Source organism: Pimephales promelas, chromosome 9 (assembly GCF_988280905.1).
Source record: "Pimephales promelas chromosome 9, fPimPro1.hap1.1, whole genome shotgun sequence".
In the NCBI taxonomy this organism is placed as follows: domain Eukaryota; kingdom Metazoa; phylum Chordata; class Actinopteri; order Cypriniformes; family Leuciscidae; genus Pimephales; species Pimephales promelas.
This window is the reverse complement of record NC_142777.1, coordinates 25,562,726-25,588,277: the sequence shown is the minus strand read 5'-3', so window position 1 is coordinate 25,588,277 and position 25,552 is coordinate 25,562,726. Positions and strand designations below refer to the sequence as shown.

At 40.0% G+C, this 25,552-nt stretch overlaps 1 protein-coding gene across 1 annotated transcript in view; it reads right to left on the bottom strand.

Moving 5' to 3' along the window:
- Positions 1-18,157: 18,157 nt before the first annotated feature.
- The window catches only part of pcdh1b (protocadherin 1b), a 157,605-nt gene continuing 150,210 nt past the window's right edge, over positions 18,158-25,552 (bottom strand). The window contains exon 5 of the mRNA XM_039664464.2: positions 18,158-22,539. Within this exon, the coding sequence (XP_039520398.2) occupies positions 22,130-22,539 (410 nt within the window). The 3' untranslated portion in view covers positions 18,158-22,129. The remainder of the gene's footprint in view (positions 22,540-25,552) is intronic.

The window sequence follows — 25,552 nt, the reverse complement described above, 5'->3', positions numbered from 1 at the left end:
TCATGTCATCATCATAAATTCTTGAATTTCATGCTACTTAAGATATCAGTAAGGCAATATGAATTTCAAAAAAAGTCCTTATACATATCTTAGATTTCTAATAGAGTTCGTTTGCAGACTATGAAACATTTTTTGAACACAATAAAGTAAAAAAAAGGTGAAAGTGAACTTTAGCAAAATGTATATGGAAATGATACAATGATAATATGAAAGCTCATAAAAAACATAAATAATGACACAACACAACACTCAAATAACCCTCTCTCTCTCTCTCTCTCTCTCTCTCTCTCTCTCTCTCTCTCTCTCTCTCTCTCTCTCTCTCTCTCTCTCTCTCTCTCTCTCCCTCTCCCTCTCCCTCTCCCTCTCCCTCTCCCTCTCTCTCGAAACTCTCATTGTCGGCCCGCACATTAAAGCCACAGAGTCTAGTTTCATTGCCCCCAGAGCTCCAAACCTGAGACACTTTGGACCTTGCAAAGCGCATTAAGTCTGTCACCATGCCAGCTTTAGTCAAACCACAAAATTAAATAGAGTATTATATCTCCTGATATTCTTACACCCGAGACAAGATGGGTTCCCCCCCAAATGGGGTGGACCAAATTCAAGAACAGGGCGATTGAAAGCAATACAGTGCGAGTGAATGCTGTATGCTACTGGCAGTGAAGCTAATAATATGACACTCATTTAGATAATAGCAAGGCCCTCTCACAAATGACGTTATATCGGCCTGTTTGTTGGTTAGTTGCCACGCGGAGCCGCAAACTGATATACGTGGCGATCTCCAGGCAATATGCTGCCGCATGTTGGCCGTCAAATCCCCCTCTGTGTATGATTATTCACCAGCCTCGAACAGGTGCAGCCACGCTCTGGCAAATATGAAGTGAGAAAGAGAGACTCGCGTTCCACTGCCCTACCCCACGGCCCCTCCCTCGCTTTGCAGGCAGCCTGTCCAATGTAATAGAATCTGCTGACAGCAAATTGCTCACCTGCACATTTGAGGGAAAAAAGCACACTTTCAAAATGGCCCCCATATGGCCCAGACAGGTGTCGGTAAGTGGCCGTCACTTGCACGAATGCTGGTGCAGATGCCATGGAGAAAACTTTCTTTGGTTGTTGGGGAGAGGACATGTTCAGAACAATATGATGTTTTTATGACTGTGCTCATTTAAAATGAATAAAAAATTAATAATTCTGTATATCTGTATACAAAACATTTCCACCATAATTGGGAAGTGTAGTTATTAGAAAAAATATAGTTATATATACTTCCCACTATAGTGTTGAAGTACTCGAGACCGGTCTCGAGACCACTTTTTGATAGTCTCGGTCTCATCTCGGACTCAACCGCATTTGGTCTCGGTCTATTCTCAGTCTTGGACATTGAGGACTTGGGATTTTTTTTTTTCAAGACCAGACATAACAGTGAAAATATCACTAATTTGACAGTATATTTTTGTTAACATACTTGCTTTTATTGTATGTAAAACGTACTAATTCAAATCCAAGCCATAACGTGACTCATTAGTCATTGCTAACTATGAATTTATGTTACCGCTGCCCGTCACCCATCCTCCTTTCACTCGCACTCCCAAGAAAGTTATCTGTGGTTGTCTGGGAGCGGGAGAAGATGTCTGCAATATCTTCAGTAATAAAATTCAGCTACAAAAATCATAAAGAATACATTTGCAAATTCATCCAGAAGATTCTTGTAAATTCTGCAGTGGTTTGCTTTCAGAGACAGTGGGGACTACATAAAACTTGTATCATCACTTAGAAAGGAAGCACAAAGAAAGGTAAGCTATGTGTAAGTGATGTTAGCAAAGCCGGCTAGCTAACGTTAGCAGTCTGCCTCGTACCAAATAAAATCACTACTCACACAAAGGGATTTTGTCAATATTAGCTAAAGATATAACATGACATATTATAGGCATAGGAATTGAAAACCGGTTCCACTCGAGAACCAGTTCTAAGTTTTATGAAACATCGATATTGAATTAACGTCAACGAGTCCTCTTGTCGAAGCTCCTGCTCCAAAGCGATTTTTTGTCCCACCATTGTCTTATTTGATAGATGAGTAATGTAGACGAACTGCGAGTGTGACATGGCGCATCAGAAGTACGAGCAGAGAGAGCGCCCCGTTTGTATGTAAAAAATGTAAAAACATGTCCATGAATGTAAAAACACAACAAAACTCAATTCCAAAATAACAGAAAATCAGAACTGTGCTCACTGTTTGCATAAACCCAAAAGCACATACAGTAACTTGTAAATTCATGAAGACCGTATATCTTCATTTAATGGATTTGTTTGTAATCAGATTCTAAATATACTCAATCAGTCTCTGCTCGTCCATATTTAATAATTAATATACATGCAAATAGCTAGTATGGACCAATGAGTTTTCTTTGTGGGGGGGGCTTACCAGCTCGAGTCATCCGACGTCAAATACTGAAGGTGGATTAGATAGCATTTATCATTTGTAGCTTTATTGCATTTTCAATTTGCACTTTTTAGAGACACTTTCAATCGAGAATGTCAGACGTATATAGTCGACGATGGATTGGTTGAACTGCAAGATGGGTTGGAGTAGGCTGTTTCTTCACCCTCAAAATGATGTGCCTCTGTTTTCTTCACACACATTATGATGCAGAAGCATAGCACGTCCTCATCGTCAGGTTCCTGAGGGAGCAAGGGAAATCCCTGTGCCCCTCTTTATTCTCTTAGGCCTATCTCTGGTGCTACTGCACATAGAGACCACCCCTGAGCCACAGCAGGCAGTGAGTTAAAAATTCTGAAATTGAAACAGTTCTCCTGTTCGCGTAGTCTCTACTAGAGGGTAGGGACTTGCTGTCAGTCAGCCATTCACTGTCAGTTGTGCCGGCTTCTCTCACGAGCTGAGACCCCGGCCTGGATATGTGCCCAAGGTTCCTACCTCTCTCTAAAGAGAGACCAGGTGGTGAACCTGCAAGCGCTGCCTGGAGGAGGTAGACCCAGCCATGGCTTTTCTCTGTCCGCCCGCTCCACTGTCGTTTTACGTGCACAGAATGCAAAGCTTGGACCTCAGACCGGCTCTTGTCTGTTACGGAAACAAGCAGAAAGGAAGGCTGTTAGCCAAGCAGAGGTTAGCCCACTACATGTGGTTACCTTCGTCTTAGTGAGAAAGTTTTCCCAAGGTGCACGTGCCCACCTGGTATTGCTCCCTCCTAGGCATTGACACAGAGTGCCTCACTAACAGATGTTGAATAGAGTTGGGGGGCTGGGTGACACCCATCATGTGTGCTAGTAGCCTATGTGTGGAACCTCTGCTTCATGTGAGCTCCCTTTCTGTGAGGCCAGTTTCACTGTAAGCCCGGTTCATTGTGTCGTCTCGATGTGCGCATTTTTGCTCGAGTTGAGTTACTTTTTTTCTTGTCAAAACCTTTCGAGTTCCTCCATACCTTTCAGCAACGGACGTGGCGGAACGACCGAAGCCAGGCCTATCCCTCATATGCACTGGTGGAACCTGTGTTAGGCTGGGTCCATATGCTGTGATCCCTACGGTGATCCCAAATATGTGTATTCTTCCACGGTTTGGCTCCCTGTGATGGATCCATGTCTTCCCGTCACTGTCCAGTTGAGTCTTCCCCCCTGTGTAGTCTTCCCCCCATATGTTGTACCGCCAGGTCATCCGCTCAGTTCATATGTGCATTCTCCACGTTATCTCCCTTTGGGAAGAATGTGGCTTCCGCAGCGTCCCTTCAGGTACAGAGAATGCTTTCCAAGTGGTCCTGTAGGAACAGCAGTGACTTCCCTGTCCTAAGCCCTGTCCCTTTCCCACCTTAAATTGCAGGGGATCTGGAGGCTTTTGTCTAGGCACTGGAAGGTGGCAGCTTTAGTGGCGCTCAATGGTTGATCCCCATTTAGTCGAGGTCGACTACGTCCTAGTTGCGTATTCCCTTTTAAGGAGGGAACGGATGATGTAGCCCCCTTGCAACTACCGCTGGACTACCGCTGACTCCATGACTTACGCTGGGCTCCTCAGCGAAAAAGCAACTGCGTGCATCCACTTCCATTTTTATACCTGCGACGCGTGGGCGGAGTGTGTGATGTCTCCATATAAACAATATAAACGTGAATCTTTGAGGACTATGATATCGTACACATGTGTATTATGTGTTCAGTCTATTGTGTTCCATCACCATCTAATGGCCTGGAAGCAGAATACAGTGTTTTTAGTCCTTTTCGCGGATCTTTGTGGAAACGTGGAAAACGTTTCAAGTGTATTCAAACACACCCGAATCGACTAATCAAGGTCTTTGAGTTCACTTGAAAATTACAGGCAGGTGTGCCAGGGCAGGGATGGAACATAACTCTGCAGAATGATAGATTTCCAATAGCATGATTGAGCAGTTCTGTTCCAGAGCATATGATGATAGTTCTAGCCCACACTGTTTGTTAATGACCAGTCCATTCTGTGCAATCTTCCTTAAATTAAACTCCCCATTTGATTGAATCTTGTGCCATTTTACATTAATTTCCATAGCAATTAAGATAGTGAGTGCAAACAGTGCTTAGCCATAAGCACTTGGAGTCTAAATAAATAAAAACATCAGTCATTTGATGGTAGGATGGACTGTCTCTCTCTGGAAGCACATCAAGGGAATGTATACATCTCCCACATCTTCACTGTGGAGGATGCACTGCTACACTCCTAATTACATACTCCTCCATCCAACCTTAATTAGCTGTGCTTTGCACTGAACCCCAATCAATCAGTCACGTTTTATTAAAGTTTGGCATGGTTTCGAACAGGCCTCATCATGGAAATGATAATTAAACTGCAGAGAGACAAGCAAACTTCCAATAAAACTGTTTGATGGACACTAATTTGAGTTAATTTCTCATTTTTGCTAAATAAAAATTAATGGATAAAAACTGTTAATGTGCCTATGTGACTTTGAAGTCTGATTTTGACCATTCAAATATTTTAACAGTGGTGACAAGATAGAAAATGACTACTTTGATGATTTTAATTGCATTTAATTGGCTAATGTAAACATTCTAATTACTCATTTGAAATCGTGACCACTCATGTTCCAGGTTTTCCTTAGCAAACACTATCACACTCCCGAATGACTGACGCATCATACCAAAATAGAAAACCAATAAATCATGAATTATTTTTTTCTTTCATGCAAATGCTCAATACCCATTTTGCTGGCCTGATGAGAGGCCTTTTCCCCGGGTTCCTCTCGTAACTGTAATAAATCCCAGATCTCAGTTGCTGCCAAAAAATGTCCTGGCAATCTGCACATTGTTACTGTCACACTAGTGCATGGCCATATCCCTGCTTCATTATTTCACTTAGCCAAATCTCCCCCCACAATCAGTGCCAACGTTATACGGACATTTTAATGAATTGTCAGCAGCTAATATTCATAAGATATTGAACTTGCAGATCGCTCATACAATAGGACCTAATTAACAACAGGTCCAATCTCTTGTGTAAATCCGTTGTCACCTCTGTAGCTTTCATTGAGTGCATGTGTGTAGAATGATTGATGGGCCGTCAAGTGGTGGACCTGGGGATTATTTGACTTCTAAATGGAATATTCGATGTACTTACCAAGCATACTTTGGCTAAGCATTCACATAATGCACCTCATAGCCTTTTACTCCAGTTAAAACAGATGAAATGCACATATCCGTTGCTTGAAACGTTATGAACAGTAGCTACACTAATTATTGTCCCTTTGCTTTTCTGCCTGGGATGCCCATCCTGTGGTAACTAGATTAGGCAAGCTCCAGTTTGAAGATTTCAGATGCTCCAACACCTGTGAGATGACCAACCCCTGCCACGACTTCAGATGAAGACAACTCTGAATCAACGTGCACCATTGCCAAATATTCTATATATTGTAATCATTATGATCACAACTTGTAATAATTGCCTTAATAAGATCATTGTTACTGCCTCAACAGGGCCGGCACTAGCCATTTGGGTGCCCTAAGCACAAATGCTTGGTGGTGCCCCCATACCCCCCCCCCCCCACCCCACCCCCCAACCACCCATACCCATGTATTTTAGCATTGACCCTGCATTCAGAAATACAAGACAAAATATTCATGGATTCTACTGAATCATTAACCATCATACAAAAATATTGCACACATTAGTCTTTTATATAATATAGGCCTATGTGTCACTGGAACATTTAAAACTCAAAACTCTATTCTACCTTTAAAAGAGGTCTGATGAGGCACAATATAATAATTCTGTACAAAATTTGTAGGGCTGGGAAAAGATTAATCGTGATTAATCGCATCCAAAATAATGTTTGTGTCTACATTAATGATATAGGCCTATGTGTGTGTACTGTGTATACTTATTTTGTATATATATATAAATGCACATTTGCATGTATGTATTTAAGAAATATTTGTTATTTATATATAAAATATTTTAATTTATATATAATATAAATTATCTATAAATATATACAGTATATACATGCAAATATTTCTTAAATATATATGTGCATATGTGTGTATATTACAAAATAATTATATACAGTACACTCACAGATCATGTAGAAACTTTTATTTTGGATGTGATTAAGCTTTTCCCAGCCCTAATAATCTAATCTAATAATAATTCTAATTGCAGTTTCACCAACAGATGTCGCCCTTGGGCCTTTGACCGCATTATCCGCATAGAACAACAACGAAAAAACGTATCTAAGCGGTCTTCCTTTTCTTCTCAAACAAACTAACTGCATCTTAAACAGCCCAAGTTGAAAAATTTCCCGGAGAAACCCCCGGACCCCCGTTAAAATAAAAGATTCTACATGCTGAGCAAAGCCCTGGATCATTTGCACAACTACTAGCGACGCCCCCCTGGACATGCATACACGAAGCAAGGGCGCCTACAAAACTAACACTTTTATTTAAAACATTGTCTTAACTGCAAGCGAGTATTATCCCGCTGTCTCTTCTTTTCCCCTTTTTCCGCCCCCGACTCTTTGTGCCTTTTCGAGGCCATGTCTGATGTCGATCAGGTGTCTGCCAAATTTGACACTGATTGAGGAACAGACCACTACAAGGTGGGGAAGGGGGGGCACCAGAGGGAGACTGGCACAGGAGATTCACCTTTTTCTCCAATTTGGTCTAGCCTAGGCATATTACTTTTGTATTGCTTTTGTATATTAACATGCTTTAGACATATTTTATTTGTTATTTATACTAGTAGCCTATTGTGATGATTTTTCACGACCCAGATTTTTTGGTGCCCCCCCAAGCACTTGGTGCCCTACGCGCAGTGCGTGATGTGCGTGTGCGGAGCGCCGGCCCTGTGCCTCAATGAATACATGAAATTGGCCAACTGCATGATTTGTGTTCTTAGAACTGTGCATTTTTGACATGGCCATTACTTTGACACAGTCTCCTCCGATAACATATTACTCTAAATTGTAATGGAGAAACATGCATTTTTCTGTAAAGCTGCTTTGAAACGATATGTTAAAAGCGTGAAAAGCAAACAAATGTGAATTGAATTGATTACTACTGCAAGGTTTGACCTCAGACCTTCCCAACACTATACTGAGAACAGATTAATATTACTTTTTCATGGAATATCAATCCTAATCTGAACAAATTTAACCATATACTGGATTATGCCACCATTACAGTTCTTGGTTCAAATTATACTGCAAGTAAACATAAATTAACAGGCCTCTTCATAGAAATGAAAATTAAACTGCACAGAGACAACCAAACTTCCAATAAAAGTGTCTGATGGACACTAATTTGAGTCAAACAATAAAAACTAAATTAAAACTGGTAATGGACCTATGTAAACTTGCATTCTGAATATGACCGTTCGTATATTTTAACAGTGCGGTGACAAGAAGATTACTACTTGGATCTGTAATTGCCTTTAATTGGCTCATGTAAACAGATTGTAATTACTCGTTTGAAACAGCACAAATTCATAGTGTAGATTTTCCTGAGCAAAACTTACAGAAAACATCTAGCACAAAATATTACTAGCACATCAATCCTTATGTGAAGTAATTTAACATATATACAACTACCATGGAGTGCAACAGTCTGGTTCCAGAAGGGAAAAAAATAATTCATTTTCTCCTCAGGGATATCACTGTGGAACAACTGTAGATACTGTACACTGTAGATAAACAAAACTCAGCCAAGTGATAAAAAAAAAGATCATTATAATATTTAAAAACTTTTACCATTCTTATTATCCTTTCCGTACATTTACAAGGACATTTGCAATCAGTGCAGTTGACATTGCATATTTTCAGCTTGTTTTATTCATATTTGTCCTGTGTGACTAGATTTAAAGTTATCTCCTAAACAGATCATTTGAGAAGAATCCTTTCATCACTCAGTGCCATACTGAAGAACATTAGTAACAGCCGTGATGAACTTGTTCAAGTCCATTATGTCAGATGATGTCTGACTATACGCAGATGAGTATGAAAGCTATAGGCCAGGGTTGTAGGGGAAAGTCACCCCATAAAAGGAGGAGTGCAGGCTTTAAATCACATCCCTCTGTCTTTTATCCGACATCCTTGGAGGTCATCATGGGAATGCGGAAAGCTATCTCATAACTAATGAATATCCATTCATGTCCTCTCCTTCGAAGAAGCACCTCCTCACAGCTGGCTCTGAACGGAAGGTCAAGCAGCATATCACTGAAGATAAGACTGTGTGATCACAGGTGGAAAACAGATAAAGAGAGAGAGAGAGTGGGGGATAGAAGGAATAAGAGAGACAGATACCCAGGTTTGTGCCACTAATAAGCCTGGGTAGCACTTTGATTTGATATGGGTCAGGGTCACATTGCACTCTTTTTAAGATGAAATAAAGATGGGAAAAAATATTCATTTAAAAAGAAAAGAGAATAGCAAAGGTCTGATCACTCTCATCCTCAGCGCAGCTCAAAACAGAGTCGGGAAAATTAGATGTACTCTGACTTCTGCACCAATAGGCACTTCTAGATTCTGGGCCCAATGAGAAATAGGTAGTATGATTGTGGTTGCCTCTGAATTGGCTTCATGTTAAAATATTCTCATTACCAACTTAACCCCGGGATGTGCAATATCCAGCAGGTAATTTAGTCCAATGCTAACCGCAATCAAACACTGAATATTTTTTCAAACTATGAAAGTCATTCGGTGCTTTTTCAAATAGGACATGTTGTAAAATTGGCTAGAGATATCCCTCTTATAAGAGAGGTGTAAGGAATATCTACTTAAGCAGAATATATATATATGCTGGCTCCTACTGTTTGTTACCAACGACCTCCCTCATGTTGTACTGCGTGCAAGCTTGGTTTCTAATTGTTTCCTGTTAACGAACCTGCGGTTTCAAGTGGCAAGTCTAAGCAAGTCTGCAAACAACTGGTATTGTGACTAATTTTTTTTCCAGGCAGCAAAATATAAACCCTTGGGATAAGGAGAAGAAAACTCGATCGATCTATCTATCTATCTATCTATCTATCTATCTATCTATCTATCTATCTATCTATCTATCTATCTATCTATCTATCTGTTGGTTGAACTTTTTTTTTTTTTTTTTAGAGGGCAATTCCGGTGGAGACATAAATTTGTATTGAAAGTGGGTCATATATGTAGAAGAATAGTATCAGAAATTTCTAATTTGGGTCCTTCTTGGTCGATAAAAGGCAGAACATTACTTTTTAGTGCTTGTGGATTGTAGACAACAATCCCTGGTGCATTGCAATGCTCAGATCCACAGACCACTCCCACTACTCTGCCCATCAATGTAGACTAGAGTTGAGCTCCACTCTACCCTATCGCCTGGAAATCATTTCGCACAATAAAAGCAGATAAAACTCGGTAATATAATATGACGACATAAGAGCGCCATGGCAACGCCCGTGCCTTCAGTCAAGATTGGCGTGATTCTATATGGGCTTCAGACAATTGCCACACTTACTCTGACGCGTAATCTTACTCGTGAATTGCAGCCGAACCTTGGAGCGTTTTGTCTGCAGCATCTTCATTAATCAGACGTTCTATCAGACGTTCTGGGAGTCTCCCGCATATCGATAACGGCTCCCTGATGCCCGTAAATTAGTTAAAATGCCCCAGAATCTAGAGCGAGCGAGCAAGAGCACGTATGCGAGACAGATCAGACTGTGCTCCAAACCGTATAGTTTGCACACGAGGGAGAGGGAGAGAGCTAGAGACTTTGCGTCTGTGCGCCTTATGACACCGACTCAATCACTCTGAGCATGGCGCTATTTTAATAATTTTACAGAGTGGTGCAAGCCGTCTTTTATTAACATTAATGGGGCAACAACTAAAGAAATGCTGATCAATTTTTAGAAAGAACCTCCCCCTCTCATCTACCCTTAGTTCACAAAAAAAAAAAAAAAAAAAAACCTTTTGCTGATAATTTACTCACCCCCATGTCATCCAAGATGTCCATGTCCTTCTTTCTTCAGTCGAAAAGAATTTAAGGTTTTTGATGAAAACATTACAGGATTTTTCACCATGTAATGCACTTCAATGTCAACCAGATTTTTATGAGGATGTTTTATTGTTGTTTTATTTAATCTATTATTTATTTTGCCCATGTGAGTTTGGGTCCCTTATGCTTAAAAACAAGAACAGGCTGCAACATACAGTATAGTTAAGGTGTGTGGGAAAATTTCCCACAATCCTCTGACGGACTTACAGTAAATTCAGTATATGAGACAAGGACCTTTAAGAAGGCACAACCAGTCCTGGCCGACCCAACAGCTGCTTCATTTTGTTGCCGTTTTGTTGCAGATTTAGTTTGTCTAAATGCAGAACAAATTATCACAACTACTCTTTTGTCCCTGCTGCTATAGGATTTTTTTTTTTTTTTTTGGGGGGGGGGGGGGGGATAAGTCAGGGTGAGTTGTGGACTTTTTGTAGTATGCATTTAATTTGTTTCTTACTTGTATGGCTGTTGTTTTGTAACCTGTGTGTTATTTATGTCACATGCTGCTGCACAATAAATAACCCCCCGGGGATAATAAAGACTCCTTGAACTTGAACTATCTAATCTGCTAAAATATCCCTTAATCACAGCAAACAGCAGTCACTGTTGATATATCATTATTGAGCAAACCTGTAATTTGCCTTCTTTTATTTTAGAAGGATTTTTATTTTTTTATTTTTTATTTTATTGTCTGCAGTCCTAACCTAAATTATAATCTAGTTGATCTTAAATATAAATTATGTAAATAAATCTTTGTCTATATGCGACACACAGCTTTTCGCTATGGCTCGGCCATAGAATGTGAGTCTTTTTTTTTTTTTTTTTTTTTGGAAGCCTGGACCTAAATAATCAACGCATTCTCACCCCAAGGCGTCACCTTTGACCATGCTTCAATATTTGACGTTTTAGGCGCCCTTTAGCGTCACTTACATGACGCGATCCTACGGCGTCATCTAACTGACGCTAAATGAAAGCGTCTGTTGAGGACGCGGTTAGGTTTAGGTTAGGTAACTGACGCTAAAGGGCGCCTAAAGCGTCAGATATTGATGCATGTCCAAATGCTTCCCAAGGCGTCAGTTAGGTGACGCCTTGGGGGTGAGAATGGGCTGAAATAATCCACTTTATAGTGGACCACTAAAAATGCTCTTGATTTTCATCCTCACTTTTGTAAACACCTTGACAGTCTATTTCCCAATGCAAAACAACAGAGAGATAAATCGCATTACTCACACTTTGCTTTGCCAGAGACTCCCACCGTCAGGTTGAGGCTAATGGAATTCGATATGCAGGGGTCTGGCAAAAGCCAGAGAATGACAGCCAACAGAGGGTCAAGATTGAGATGGAATGAGCATGTTTATAGTAGATCAGAGGAGGATGTTGTTTGGGGAGGTGGATGGTACTGTATGAGTTTCTTTAAAGCTCCATCTCTGAGTGGATAATAGCATGCAGAGTCTGTCTTTAGCTCTCTGCCTGTGGAGTGATTGATATGAAAAGAACTACAGAAGCGGCATGGGGCGGATCCCTCTGCCTTCGTCCATACGACGTGGACCGGTTCCCCTCTGCAGTCAGCCGGACGACACTGATGGAGAGGATGGGCTGGTGATGGCGAGGCATTACAACATGGCCCCTCAGGACAGACCTCCCTCTACCCTCCATCACAGCAAGGTTCATCTTCCTCACTTCATCTTTCCCTCTATTCTCATCCATCCATCCATCTCATCATCCAAGGCTATGCAAAGTGGTGTGATTGTAATTATGAGGTAGAAGTAAGAGGTGGACGCTTTTTCTGTCAAATCACTATCATTATCGTCATCATTAAGATGATTGACCATCATTATAGTGTTTTTATACAACATTCAATCTAATTTGAATGGACAAGAGGAATTCCAAAAGTGATGATCTTTAGTATAACACAATTCTTCCACATAAAACAACTCCTAACAGGCTTCCAAAACGTGAACCAGATGGCAAAACATCAATCATTAAATCATCAAAACAGTTGATTCTGCTATGGCATCTGTTTGAGTCACTTTCTTTTGCAAAGCAAAACTAAATAATATGCAATAATAATTTTACATTTCTAGAGTTCATTTTAAAATATTATTATCAAAATTCTGAGATATTAAGATACAAATATGACATAAAAATCTAAATTATGGCATAAATGTAAAAACTATGAAATGTCATAATTATAAATTCGGAAATTCATTTCAATACTTTGTTGTATTGTCCGACATCCAGTACGAGCAGGTGAACTGCCTTATGGTGCTTTTCCATTACCAGTACCAGCTCGACTCGACTCGGCTCGGCTCGCTTTTTGTTCCATTTTCCATTCCAGACAGTACCGCCACAAATAGTACCCCGTCGTCATAACAACGCCTTTTGTTCCTCGGTGCCCTATCAATCTCTCGCAAGATCCTCTCTTCGGCCACCAAACAAAGGAAAGTCTGCACCTCCTCGTTTGACCACGCTGTAGTCTTCCGAGATGCCATAGTAATAGTAGTTAGTTTAGTAACTATCTCTGGCCAAACTATTTAAAAATGGCGGGGTTATTCTGGATACTCCATCTGGCGCATGCAATGATGACGCAGTGAATGGTGACGATTCTTTCTGACCAATCAGCAGTCGGCACTGTTTTCATGTGACATTTTAGTATCGCCTTGGCTCGCCTTTCCTCGCTCAGAACCTGAGGTGGTACAAAAAAAAGTACCCGAAAGCAGGAACAGGTACAACTTTTACACAGTGGAAAACTAAACAAAGGCGAGCTGAGTCGAGTCGAGTTCAGCTGGTACTGTGTAGTGGAAAAGAGCCATTAGAGAGACTTTCTACCAGCTCAGATGCAGTTTCAGTTGTCATTTCAATTGTTGCAATTTTTTGTCTCTCATCTCGCTCATGTCTAATCAAGCTCTCGTATAGTAAGGAAACTCACATTTCCGTCATTTTCTTCTGGTTCTCTTACCCTTTTGTTGCTTGTTTTTATTTTAATTTTAGATAATTTTATGATATAAAATTACATTTCTGGCATAAAAACGACCTAAAGTTAAAAAAATAAAAAAAATTCCGTTCCCTTTCGTTGTCACTCCGAGGTACGTCAAATGACGACGAATGGGGTTTTGCTTAGAAAGCCTATCAACTTATCAACTTAGAAAGCCTATCAAGCCTATCGAGTATCCGTGTTTTCCTTCCTTCAAGATGGGTTGGAGCGAAGGCTGTCTCTCTCCACTCTCAAAGTATACGTTGCCGCTATTGCCGCACACCATGATACAGTGGAAGGTAAGTCCGTAGGGAAGCATGACCTAATCATCAGGTTCCTGAGAGGAGCGAGAAGACTGAATCCTCCTCCTGTTCCCTCTAAGGACCTCTCAGTGGTTCTAACTGCCTTGCAAAGTGCTCCCATTGGACTTTTGCAATCAGTGGTGCTAAAGAAAGTCAATAAAGACAGGTTGCACTTGCCTCCTTTAAGAGGGTAGGGGACCTGCACGAATTCTTCGTTGACGAAGCGTGCCTGGAATTCGGGACGGCTTACTCTCACATGATCCTGAGACCCCGGGTTGGATATGTGCCCAAGGTTCCCATCACTCCCTTCTGGGACCAGGTGGTGAACCTGCAAGCTCTGTCCCTGGAGGAGGCAGACCCAGCAATGACACTGCTCTGTCCAGTACATGCTCTCCGCGCCTATGTAGACAGAACACAGTGTTTCAGGACATCAGGACATCTCTGTGTCTGTTATGGTTGGAGGCTGAAGGGAAAGGCTCTCTGAAAGCAAAGGCTGTCTAACTGGATAGTGGACGCCATTGCTTTGGCATACCAGCAGCAAGATCGACCTTGCTGCTGCCCCCTTGCTGTGACTGCCCTCTTGTTGCATCCTCTTGAGCTCTAGTGCATGGCACCTCACTAATACCACGTTCAGACTGCACGATTTTAGCCACGGTTTTGAGAAATCAGCAACAAATGCCCGAAATCACAGGCAAATCGGCGCTCGTTCACGCGAGTGAAAATCACGCAGTGTGAATGAGCAAATACGCGATCAGAAAGAATCGCCGACGAGTCGCCGACGCCCGTGAGATATTTGATGTGTGAAAAGTGTTCTGACTGAAACTACGTCTGCAATTACCGACAGCCAATGAGAGAGCAAGATACAGAGCAGCGGGGAGTTCGGGGAGGAGTTATAGATCACATATCAACATGAAATGGCATTGTTTCAGAAAAAAAGGCTTCTTCTCTGTCTATTTGGAAACAAGAAATGGAAGAAAAATTTATAGAAATTTGGCAGGAGCACTCATGTCTGATGTTTCATCTGAGATCACCTACCTGGGAATGCCTAAACAAGTCTTCAACTGCTTATGTTCTCCCACTACATGTGAGATTCCTTCCATCAGCAAAGAGAACCTTGGGATAGCTGGAAACTGCAAGCACTGTTCCTAATCATCACAGAGATGTGCAGCAGTAGACTAATCTCATTTTTACGTTACATACAGCGCCTGCAGTTGTGTGCCTTCCTCATACTGCAAACCGCAAGCAAAAGAGAGGTGGAGTCAAGCTTAACGGAGAGATATGGTAAGCGGGGGTTGGGGGGTGGATGAATGGCCTAGTCCTACAATATACACAAGCTTTGAGTGATTAGCGTTAACATTTATGCAAATGCCTCTCAAGTCAGAACCAACCTTCTGTCGGGGTCATTCTGGTCACACACTGAGAAAAGCAATAATGCACAAACAGGTTGTCCTTTCAAGAAATATTCATAGCCATGGCATTTTCTTAGGAGGAAAAAAAGGTTATATCTGGAATTTCCACACAGAAGTTACCCAGTGTCTAGGTCATGAATTAAACGCATTACTTATTCCAATACGACAGCAGATGTATAAATAGGTCTTCCTATTTCGCTTTCCCGTGACGCTCTCCCTCATTGAGGGACTGTGCCGTTTTTAGTGTTATTTTCTCCTTTTTCAAGCTATCTCAGTTTTTCTCTCTATCATCACATATTCAGCTGCCTTCAGACTGCCTGACTGGCTGGCTGGCAGCAGGTGAGGGCTTACTTCAAAACCCCATCATTAGACACTTCATTTGCCTGCACGGAAGAGCCAATATTTACAGTTGGTGAAGGCGGCCACTGTGCTGTGGAGTAAAACCTCTGCTGTATCGGCCTAGAGGCTGATAACACTGACCCTCAGTCAAGCACTGCCCTAAGGGAGCCACTCAGGGCCTCGGTAAATCCTCCTCATGCACACAGCAGCGGCGGAAGGAAATAAACTCTTAACAAAAAAAGTGAAGCAGAGTTTGAACTACTGTGAAACTTTTACTGAATGTATCTTAGTTTTGTTAATATATTTCTAATCAACTCCAGCAGTGTGAAGCTGTACTTTCTGCAAACACGGTGTCATTTCATTTGGTTTAAATGTAAGTCTTCTTAGTTTAGAGTTTGCTGCGGTAGATTAGTCACACTTTAACAGGTTCAAAGGACAAAAAAAAAAAAAAAACTAAATTCTGACAAAATTTTTGACTAAATGCATCCATAAACCACAAAAGATGATGTTTGGCAGGATATTCGTGTTGCTCTCAATGCCTACATGACAGATGTCAAAACTGTGGCGACACGTCGTAATGTACCATATTCAAATACTGTTCCAAGGTCTGGGGTAAGTAAGATATTTCTTTAATTTCTTTTTGAAAGAAATTTTTCCTTGTATTCAGCAAGGACTCATTAAATTGGTCAATTTATTGATTTATCAATGTTAATTTCAAATAAACGCTGTTCTTCCTGACTTTCTATTCATTTAAGAATCAGAGAAAAATGCATCACAGTCTCCACAAAACTATTAAGCAGCACAACTGTTTTCAACATTGCTAATCAGTGTTGTCGTTGAGACCAGCTCACTAGAGTCCGAGTCGAGACCGAGACCAAAGAGAGTCGAGTCCAAGTCGAGACCAGAGTGGTTGGATAACCTAAGGTTGGGTCTCAAACCAGACTTAAAGATATCTTCAAGAATAAGTAAAATATTTGGTGGTAACAATAAAATTGGCACAATACTCAAACAGTAAACCAAATATAGTAAACCATCAGCAAAATCAGATGACTTATATAGAGATATAGGATATTTATGTATTCACAAACGCTGTATCAAAAGGTAACTTTGCGTCCGCTGCCAAGATTGATCCATAGCTATAAACAAACTACTTCGGTGTGTCGCATGTGTCGTCATCGTCTTGCTGCTCCCTCCCCATTTTTTGCTTGGTTCCCTATCTCAGGGGAAAATTTGGTTCATGGTGTCCAGGCTGCTTAGCAGTGTGAATAAAATTGCGCTGCTGCAAGGCATCATGGGGAAACCCAGGCTAATTTTCGCCAGTCATTGTTAAAAAACAAACTAACGTAAGGGAAGCGGCATTGTCCTGCCTCCACCTAAGCAATGCCTACAAAACAAACGTCCCCATGTTTAGCAACTGAAAAGGGGTCTGTAGAATGTATGCATGTGCTCGACGTCACAAATTCGTTTTGAAAAACTCACGATTTTGTAGCTTACACAAAGACGATAAAGGTATTGTTTTCAAAACTTGCACTTTGAAACCCGTGTTCAAAGGTTTGCATTTTCAGGCACCCAAAATGCTGTTGTCGTGTAAACGAACAGACAAAACATAAAAAGTTATAACATATTTAGTTGAAAACGGTACATTGTAAACGGACCCTAAATTTCTCTTATTTCTTTTATGGTTTAAAAAATCCTTACTATACCCAACAAATCTCTGGGGACCCAAGAGATTTGCATGGCATGGTTTGGATGTGGCATTAGAGCCAGTTTGATCGGGTGAGTGTCAGTGTCTGTGTTTGGACTCTAGGTCCTGTTGTGTGCATGTCGATCGATGAAACAACCTGCTTGGCAGTGCCACTGGCACGTTAAGAAATCCAATGGGGTTAACAGGGCTTTATTCTCCCAAGGAACAAATGCCACACATTAAGAACAAGCTGAAGAACCTTAGGAGAATTTGAATTCAGGTCTGCTAAGACTGAAGAAAGAAACTCATCTTTTTAGCAGCTCTCTGGAGTGGTGATGTGCTGAATCAGGAAGTTCACTTGTAGTTGTTTGCAAGATGGTGGTACAATGTGATACGTGTTTTCCCCAAAGAATGGACTTAAAAAGAACACATTTTCAAGGCACTTCCCCTCATGAAATAAAACGAAACCAAAGCTATTTAAAGCCACTAAAAATTCATGAAGGACAATGTTTTACACAATGTATTTTATTGTAAAGCTATAAGGAAGGAGTACTTACAAGATAGTATTTCTTTGATTTGCTCAGCAAAAATAAAAGACAATTTTGTTTTTCTCTTTTTTTTTTCTTCCTCATCGTGTTTAACATGCGGATATTGATAAGAACATAATGGAACAAATAAGGGCTCAAACTCTTCAAAGCCATTGTTTTGCAAATAACACAAAACCCAGGAAAAAAAAAAACTCATAAAGACTCATTAAAAGAGACAGTAAAACTTTAAAATAGACTAGAAGCCAGTGAATTGACATTTTAGACACAGGCACTCCAACTTTGTGCCCCAACCACTCTCATTCTAACATATCCTACTTTTAAAAAATATTTTACAATTTCAGTTCGTCTTTCAACATGTTCTTGTTTTTGTTCTTTTATTTGTATTTTTTTTTTAAAGCCACATTATTAGCATGTACATAAAACTGTACAAAGAAAACAAGGCATCACAAGCGTTTCGATATAAATATTACCAACACTTAGGCTACAAACTTCTACTTCCTGTAATTATGTATTTAAACGGTGGCTGTTCTTTAGTTACATACTGGAGTTTTTAATATCGAGATCACATGAAGGCAGACGCCCACAAACTGCTAAAGCACTATCAGATCATTTCAGAGCCAAAGTCAGAGTAATGAAGCCACTCAGCCACCGCTTCACAAAATAAATTACCGATTTCGTTTTTAATCTTTTTCGCAGGGTAGAATGATGCTGTTTACTCTCTACTTCTATTATGTGCAGAGATGCATGGTGAGCCTCATTATGCACGGTGACATTACAACACGATGACATGTTCGTTCATAACTCCTAATACCTGGACAAATGCAGCGGGTGGCTCAGCTCCAAAATGAGTCCATGTGTCAGACGAATAACTGATTCTTATGTCACATTGGATTTGATTGATTTCCATGTAATCAAATATACTATTCAGCACAAATGAAAACCGAGCTTACAGTAGGATGAAATTGAACATAAGTCATAAGCTGGCCCACATGGAATCTGTGCAGGCAGAAAGCTCTAGATTTTCACAGAATTGGAATGCCCATTATTTCAAATGCCATACACATCACACACCCCTTGTGTGTTAGTTTATGAAATATTTGGCTAATTTGATAGAGCTTAATCATTAGCTTAAAGCAATCTTTAACCCATTTTACCATGTTCAAATCCATTACGCAGTTTTTTTTTTTTTCCTTCAAATACCAAGGCAAGAAAAGAAGATTCCATATGGGCCTGGTCATAAAGTGGACACAAGACTAAAGAAAAGATTGTAGGTACAAAAAAAAGGTGATTGTTCACATTATGTGCTGCATTATACATCCTCATAAAAAATAAAATAAATAAAAAATCAACACGTATATATAGCCTATAGAACAAATAACTATTGTCAATTTAGCTCTAACAGTGTGAAATCGTGGAAGCAGGACATAAGTGTATTGCTGATAACAATACTGTTTAACAGGGTTGTGTGGAATGTATCTTAAATTAGCTTAAACATAAATAATTATGCTTGGGATGAAACAACAGCAGTTCACTAGTTCAAAATAAATTAAAAAGATTGGTTGAGTATACATTTTGAGCCACAGATTCATTCAGACCTAGAAACTGTCCAAAAAAAAAAAAAATAGAATTGAAAAAAAATGACAGAATCCCCACACTTGAGTAAAACATGTTGCTGTCAAATAACAAACTAACAGCTACAATTGCAGGATTATAACACTAAACCATTTCCCCCCTTATACAATGTTTATTTTTCTTGCTTTTCACCCTATGACAATCTTAAGACTTTTTTTCATCAGATTCTCAGCACCACTGTCCAATGTTTCACACAGTAAGAACCATTTTATTCAATGAGATGCCACAACACCATTGAAAATCCTAGCAAAAAATAAATAAAAAAATGTATATGTAGCGCTTAAAAATTCCTTGCTTTAAAGGCAGTGAGCGGATCCCTCTGTGTACCTACACTGTCTGTTACAGAGGTCGCAAAGACGCACACGTTCACATACACTTCGAGTGTTTTGACCTATCAGTATCTGTGACAGTTGCTCTCCGGGGATAAACTCCAGGATTTCCCAGTGGGAGTGAAAGACTGTCTAACTGTCATACAGCATTTGAGGTCCTGACCAGCTTCTGTTTGTCACTGCAGGAAACGGCTCTAAGGTCAGTAGTTGCTGGGATGATTAAAAAGAACAGGAAGTTATATGCGTACAATGGTATCTCCTCAGGTCTGTCACAAGCTCAGCAATGCTTGTTTAAAAAAAAAAAATGGTGTCACGTGACACACAGGGACCAAAGACCCAGTAAAACTGGAAATACGTCTTTATTTACTTAGTCATTCAAGTGTTTTGTCTGCCAGTCTTCAAATAAAGGGGTCAGCTGTGAACTAAATGAATTCAAACTCACAAAAGGAAGTGCAATGTCTGAAGTGTTGCACCAAACATCCATCACCTGAGACAACAGCCTTTAGCATTGGGTCACTTTGTCTGTAGTTGTTATTTTTCTGTTTCTGTTGTTTTGAACCCAAAGCACAAATTTCTGAGAACGTTGAATCGACACCTACAGAGTTAATGGCAATATCCCCGTTTTTTCACCAGAGTCGGTTTTAAGTGGCGACTTAGCTGTGTGACATGGTGTAAATTATAGTGCACTTAGCGTGTGTATAGCTCAGGCCTCGAATACTCATTATATCTTTTGCTGACCTGCGTTGCAACTGAAGCAATCCCTGTTACCGCCAGCCGCTATTAATAACGGCCCTAAATGAACTTTCTGTAAACTTTCTGAAAGACCTTGCTTTTAGATGTGGAAATGAGCATTTCCAACAAAAGCTCCCTGGTTAGACGAGCGTGACATTGCGGGAATAGGTTAGCACAATTTAGACTTAAGCTCGCTTCAGGAGTCTTATGTCATATGCTCAAAGTACACTTAAAACAGATGTTCTAGAATTTACTGGATTTGTTGAATACAACTTTAATGTGGTCAAACACGAGAGAAATGTTCTGCTGTCATGATTTTTGAACATTTCTATCTCGTGTGTTGCATTCATTTTGACAGGGTCACCACAGAGTAGAGCAAAAATCTCTGACAAAACCACACATCTACACAACAGAGTTTGACACGTCCAAAAATGAGTAGGCTATTGCACAGCACATGGACAGTTCAGGTTTTTTTTTTTTTTTCTCTTTTTTTTTTGTAAAAGATGTTCCTCCTTCCAAATGATTGGATGGGTTGAACAAAGCTCTTCCAGAGGGCAACACACCTAAAACCTTCTTGTATGTCGTCTTCTTATGAAGCAAAGGAGTATCACAGTCACTGAGAGAGCTTCCTATGGGAACTGATGAAGCCTGTCAAATTTGTCCGAAATGACAAATGGCATCATGCAAACCTGCTGTAATTCATTTGTTTCCGTTGGATTTTGCCCAAAATTCCATGTTCGCGTGATTCCCATAAAGCCAAACTGTGGAGGCTCATACGGATGGATTATCTATAGCATTCCGTGGTCCAAAACTGTTGTCCTTCTTTTACTAACAGGGAGGCAAATCCTCTGAGCAATGTTCCTTCTACTACCATCAACACAAGGAAGTCACGGCTACCCGGGTCTGTACAGCTAAATCATAAATCAAAACTGTTCTGTCAGACGTATGGTATTTACATCACTGTACATTAAGAAAAGAGTTTCCTATGAAAAAAGACAAATGTAAGAAACAATTACCCTTCAGTGCTTTAAGAAAGGTGAATATGTTTTCTCTACAGTAAATTATACATTTTGAGAATGTATTTCACTCTTGGTTTGCCAGTATTTGGTTTGCCAGTTCTTCTGGCTCGAGTTCATAGTAGAGATACACACATAAAGGAACAAAAAGGTACTATTTGGATGTGTAGGTCAGTGTATATGTTTTTAGGTAAGCATAACTAGTCTGATCATAAGTAATATATGTATATATTTATATATAAACAAACAAAATTCAGAATCAAATAGGAATATAACCTTGACATTAACTTATCACAATGTTCACTTAAAAAATGTCCTTACATTCATTCATTAGATGTGTACATGGGGATTGTGTTCTTCATTTTATATTCACAAACTTGTTTTCTATTTTCTTTTCTTTCCCTATTTGGCTTCCAGAGCCTCTAGCAACGTGCAGGGTTGTATAAAACCCCAAGGTTTTTAAAGAAGGTCTCTAGCTGTTTTGTGTCAGCCATTAGGATTGTGGATTGAGGGGATTGGAGATGCACATTGAGTGTAAATCGGCGTCTGGTGGTGTAGTAGAATTAGCAGGTGTTCTGAAAACGAGGCCTTTTTATCCTCTCACAGGCATTGCTGATCACAAGTAAATTGGATCAAATGTGGAATCGAACCTAGGCGGATGACAGATGAATCACAGGTAGATTTCTCTTTTGGAGCCTTGGTTGGAGGGTGTAGTGGTAGGGACGTAATCGGCTGTCTGACTGAGGGGGATCTCCTCACGGGCGCAGTCCTTGCCGGAGTCGCCGCCTGTAGAATAGGCACTAGTGTAGGGAGGCAAAAAGCGAATGCTGGCCACTTTGTTGCTCCCGCCTCCGCTCCGCTCCTCTCCATGAGGCTTAGAGCTGCTGTCAGCCATCAGACGCTCCTGACCCTCCCTCTCCTGGTAAGGCACGAAGGTGGAGAGCTTGGGCCCACTCTTGTCACTCTTGGTGCGGTTGGGTGAGGGCTGTCCGGGCATCCAGCAGGAATCCGAGTGGCCGTATTCCGTACACTCGCGCGTGCATTTTCCCGTCATGGCCACGTCAGGTAGAGGCCTCAGATCTGGAAGAAATGAGAACAGAACAATGAGGTCATTTTAGCACATTTAAAACAATTAGTGGAAAATATATTCACTTCGCGATTCAGAATTCACTGGTTGCACTGTATGCTTCTGATTCACCACAAGAAACAGTCTAACAAGAGCCATTCATTTGGGAATCAGGATCAAGATTTGTGCCATGTTCTTTTAAACACTGGTCTTTGTCTCTGTGTTGAAGTATTGCAGTCAAAGTAATATCCATATGTCAAAAATGAATAATTCTAAGACAATACAAATCATACAGTTAGCTTATATCATGTATTAATCTGGGCAGAAGCAATGATCTCCCTAAAGTTAATATCATAATGAGTCCATATGATAAAAATTGGCAGTGGTACATGTTGATTCGGAAGAATGCAATTGTGCAAGATTGTCAATTGGTCCTAATATTTATATATATATATATATATATATATATATATATATATATATATATATATATATATATATATATATTTAAACTCGACACTAGTCAGCATTAAACAGAATTCATTGACTAAACCTTTAGACAAATTAAACAGAAACTTTACTATTTAAAAGTATAACTGAGATCATCACAGTTGTATTATGAAGCTTCACTTTTGTAATAAATCAAAGCTGCACGAACAACTCTACAGCCTATTCTAACCCTTGTTCACTGTAACCAATCAGTGCAATGGATGCTAATCTTCACTATAAAAGGTTGTTGAAGTTGGATGGCATCACAAGAAGCGAAAATAACGTTCTGATCTGCAAAGGTCAAACTCTCTGACTGGAAAATATAAATGCAAAAACTGAACCTAACCTTTCCTCTCAAAGTGACATTAGATTACTTTGATAGTGTGCATGTGAAAAGAGGGCAGAATGGCGAGTTCTCGAGGAGGAAACATTTATTTCCTGAAATGTCTGAGCTCTATGAAAGGCCTGTGATTTGAGGCAGCAAATGCCATTATTTTGTACCCAATATTGGACCATCACAGAACACACTAGAAATCATTCTCTTTTTTTATTCACACATTCTACACTTTTTTTCAGATAGATAGATAGATAGATAGATAGATAGATAGATAGATAGATAGATAGATAGATAGATAGATAGATAGATAGATATGATCAAGCTATAGAAAATGGTTTTTAGAAAAAAAAGAGTCTATAATGAAAGCCAAAGTATACATGTCCCCTTTTTGCTCTTAGATCTTATATTTCTCTTTTAATATCACTCAGGGAAGAAAATTCAGAGTTTGGGCTCTGAGAAACCAACAGAGACCTTTGTCTCTGGCATACGGCACCTGAATCCCTCTCTCTTCTTTTCTTATCTCCTTCCTTCGAGTTGCAGTTAACCTCAGGAGTGTTCCCGTTGAGCCTGAAGGCTGGAGAGCTGGCCCTGCACCACTGCCCCTATCACCAATCACTCCCAATCCGGCTCTCTAGCACCTTTTTTTTCCAGCTAATTAGATTCTGCTGGCCCCTTGTCACCATAATAGAATGGAAATTATTTCCAGATGAGTATCTGACATTTGGTGCTGTCTAAAGTAAAGAGGAAAGATGTGTTAAGACTGGGCGCTGTGCGTTTTCTCTGCTCTTCTCATCTGTGATGGAGGGCTGGCACAAGAGATTTGCTTCATGTCATTTTCATTCAACTGTCATGCCCCTGGGGTGTGATATGGATGGAAATATACATACAAGGTTCATGCTGTTTGCTGATTCCATGTCCAATTGTGCAGCTGTCAAAATGTCCATTTGACCATTTCATTGTAGGCAAGAATTCAGTTTTTGACATGCAGATGGAGGATTTTCATGTGACAGTGTCATAATAATTTGATCAAAATGACAGTAATGAATGAAATAAGCTTTGTGTGCGTATTAGGGGATGAAAAAAAAAATCAAAGTTATTATTCAGTATCCACCATACTAAGCCCTTGCTATCAATCAGAGGCAATCATTTCCCATTTAGCTAGTATTTTATGCAGTTTATGTATATTCAGGTTAGACTCTGGGTTATAAGTGTCCATCTTATATTGTCTCAGTCCATTTTGGATTGTCTAGTCATATATTATATTTAGAAATCATATTATTTATTTCTATAATTATAACAACAACATTAACAATAATAATAACAAATAATTTAAAACTATTATTATTTTTACTATTATGTTCTCCAGCCCATGTGGGAAGTGCAGTCATAGTAAGTGGGCAGTGCTGTAGTCAATATCTCATTGTTCATTTACCCCAGGGATCTCTAAGCGAATACCTAATATATGCAGGCTCTTCACTTCATTCCATAACAGTTTTAGCCAATTGATTTTCATTTTTGGCTGTGCCTTAAAGCCACCCAGGGGAGCCAACCGCTCAGGCCACAACACACAGGTTGCCCTGGGTGACAGGTGTGGAGGATAGCAGTGGGAAAACCAGTCTTTATTTGACAGTTAACACCATCACTCCAACTTTCCCAGAATCCCTTGCTGATCCCTGTGCACGGATGGAAGCACACAGGCAGGGTTGATGGAGCCAGTCCTCTACCCTTCCCAACCCTCCGTTCCATTGCCATTCGCTCGGGTGTCCTCTCCCCCTGACCCCACGTCTGCTTGTATGCAAACCTCGCTGAGACTAATTAAACTTTGAGCAGATTAGAACTTTGCCTTGTCAGTCTTTATTCGTGCTTAAACAAGTTATTACTTTTAGGAAAATTAAATTAGCCAGCTATTAATTAATCGACACGCTGCTTTTGAGAGGATAGAAGATGGGGGAAAATGTATTAAGTAAAACAAGAAGTAATGGCTTGAAAAGGAATTAAAGGTAAAAAAGTTATTAGGATTCCTGTAAAAATACCAAAAGGAAAAAGGGGTGAACCAAAAAAAAAATGTTTAATATAGGTGATGTATGTTAATTTAATAATAACATGCATCTAAATTTGTTTTTATAAGGATTTATTTCTAATAATATAATCAATACTATATTATTTCATGGGTATTGTATTATTGATGTACAGTCAAGTGC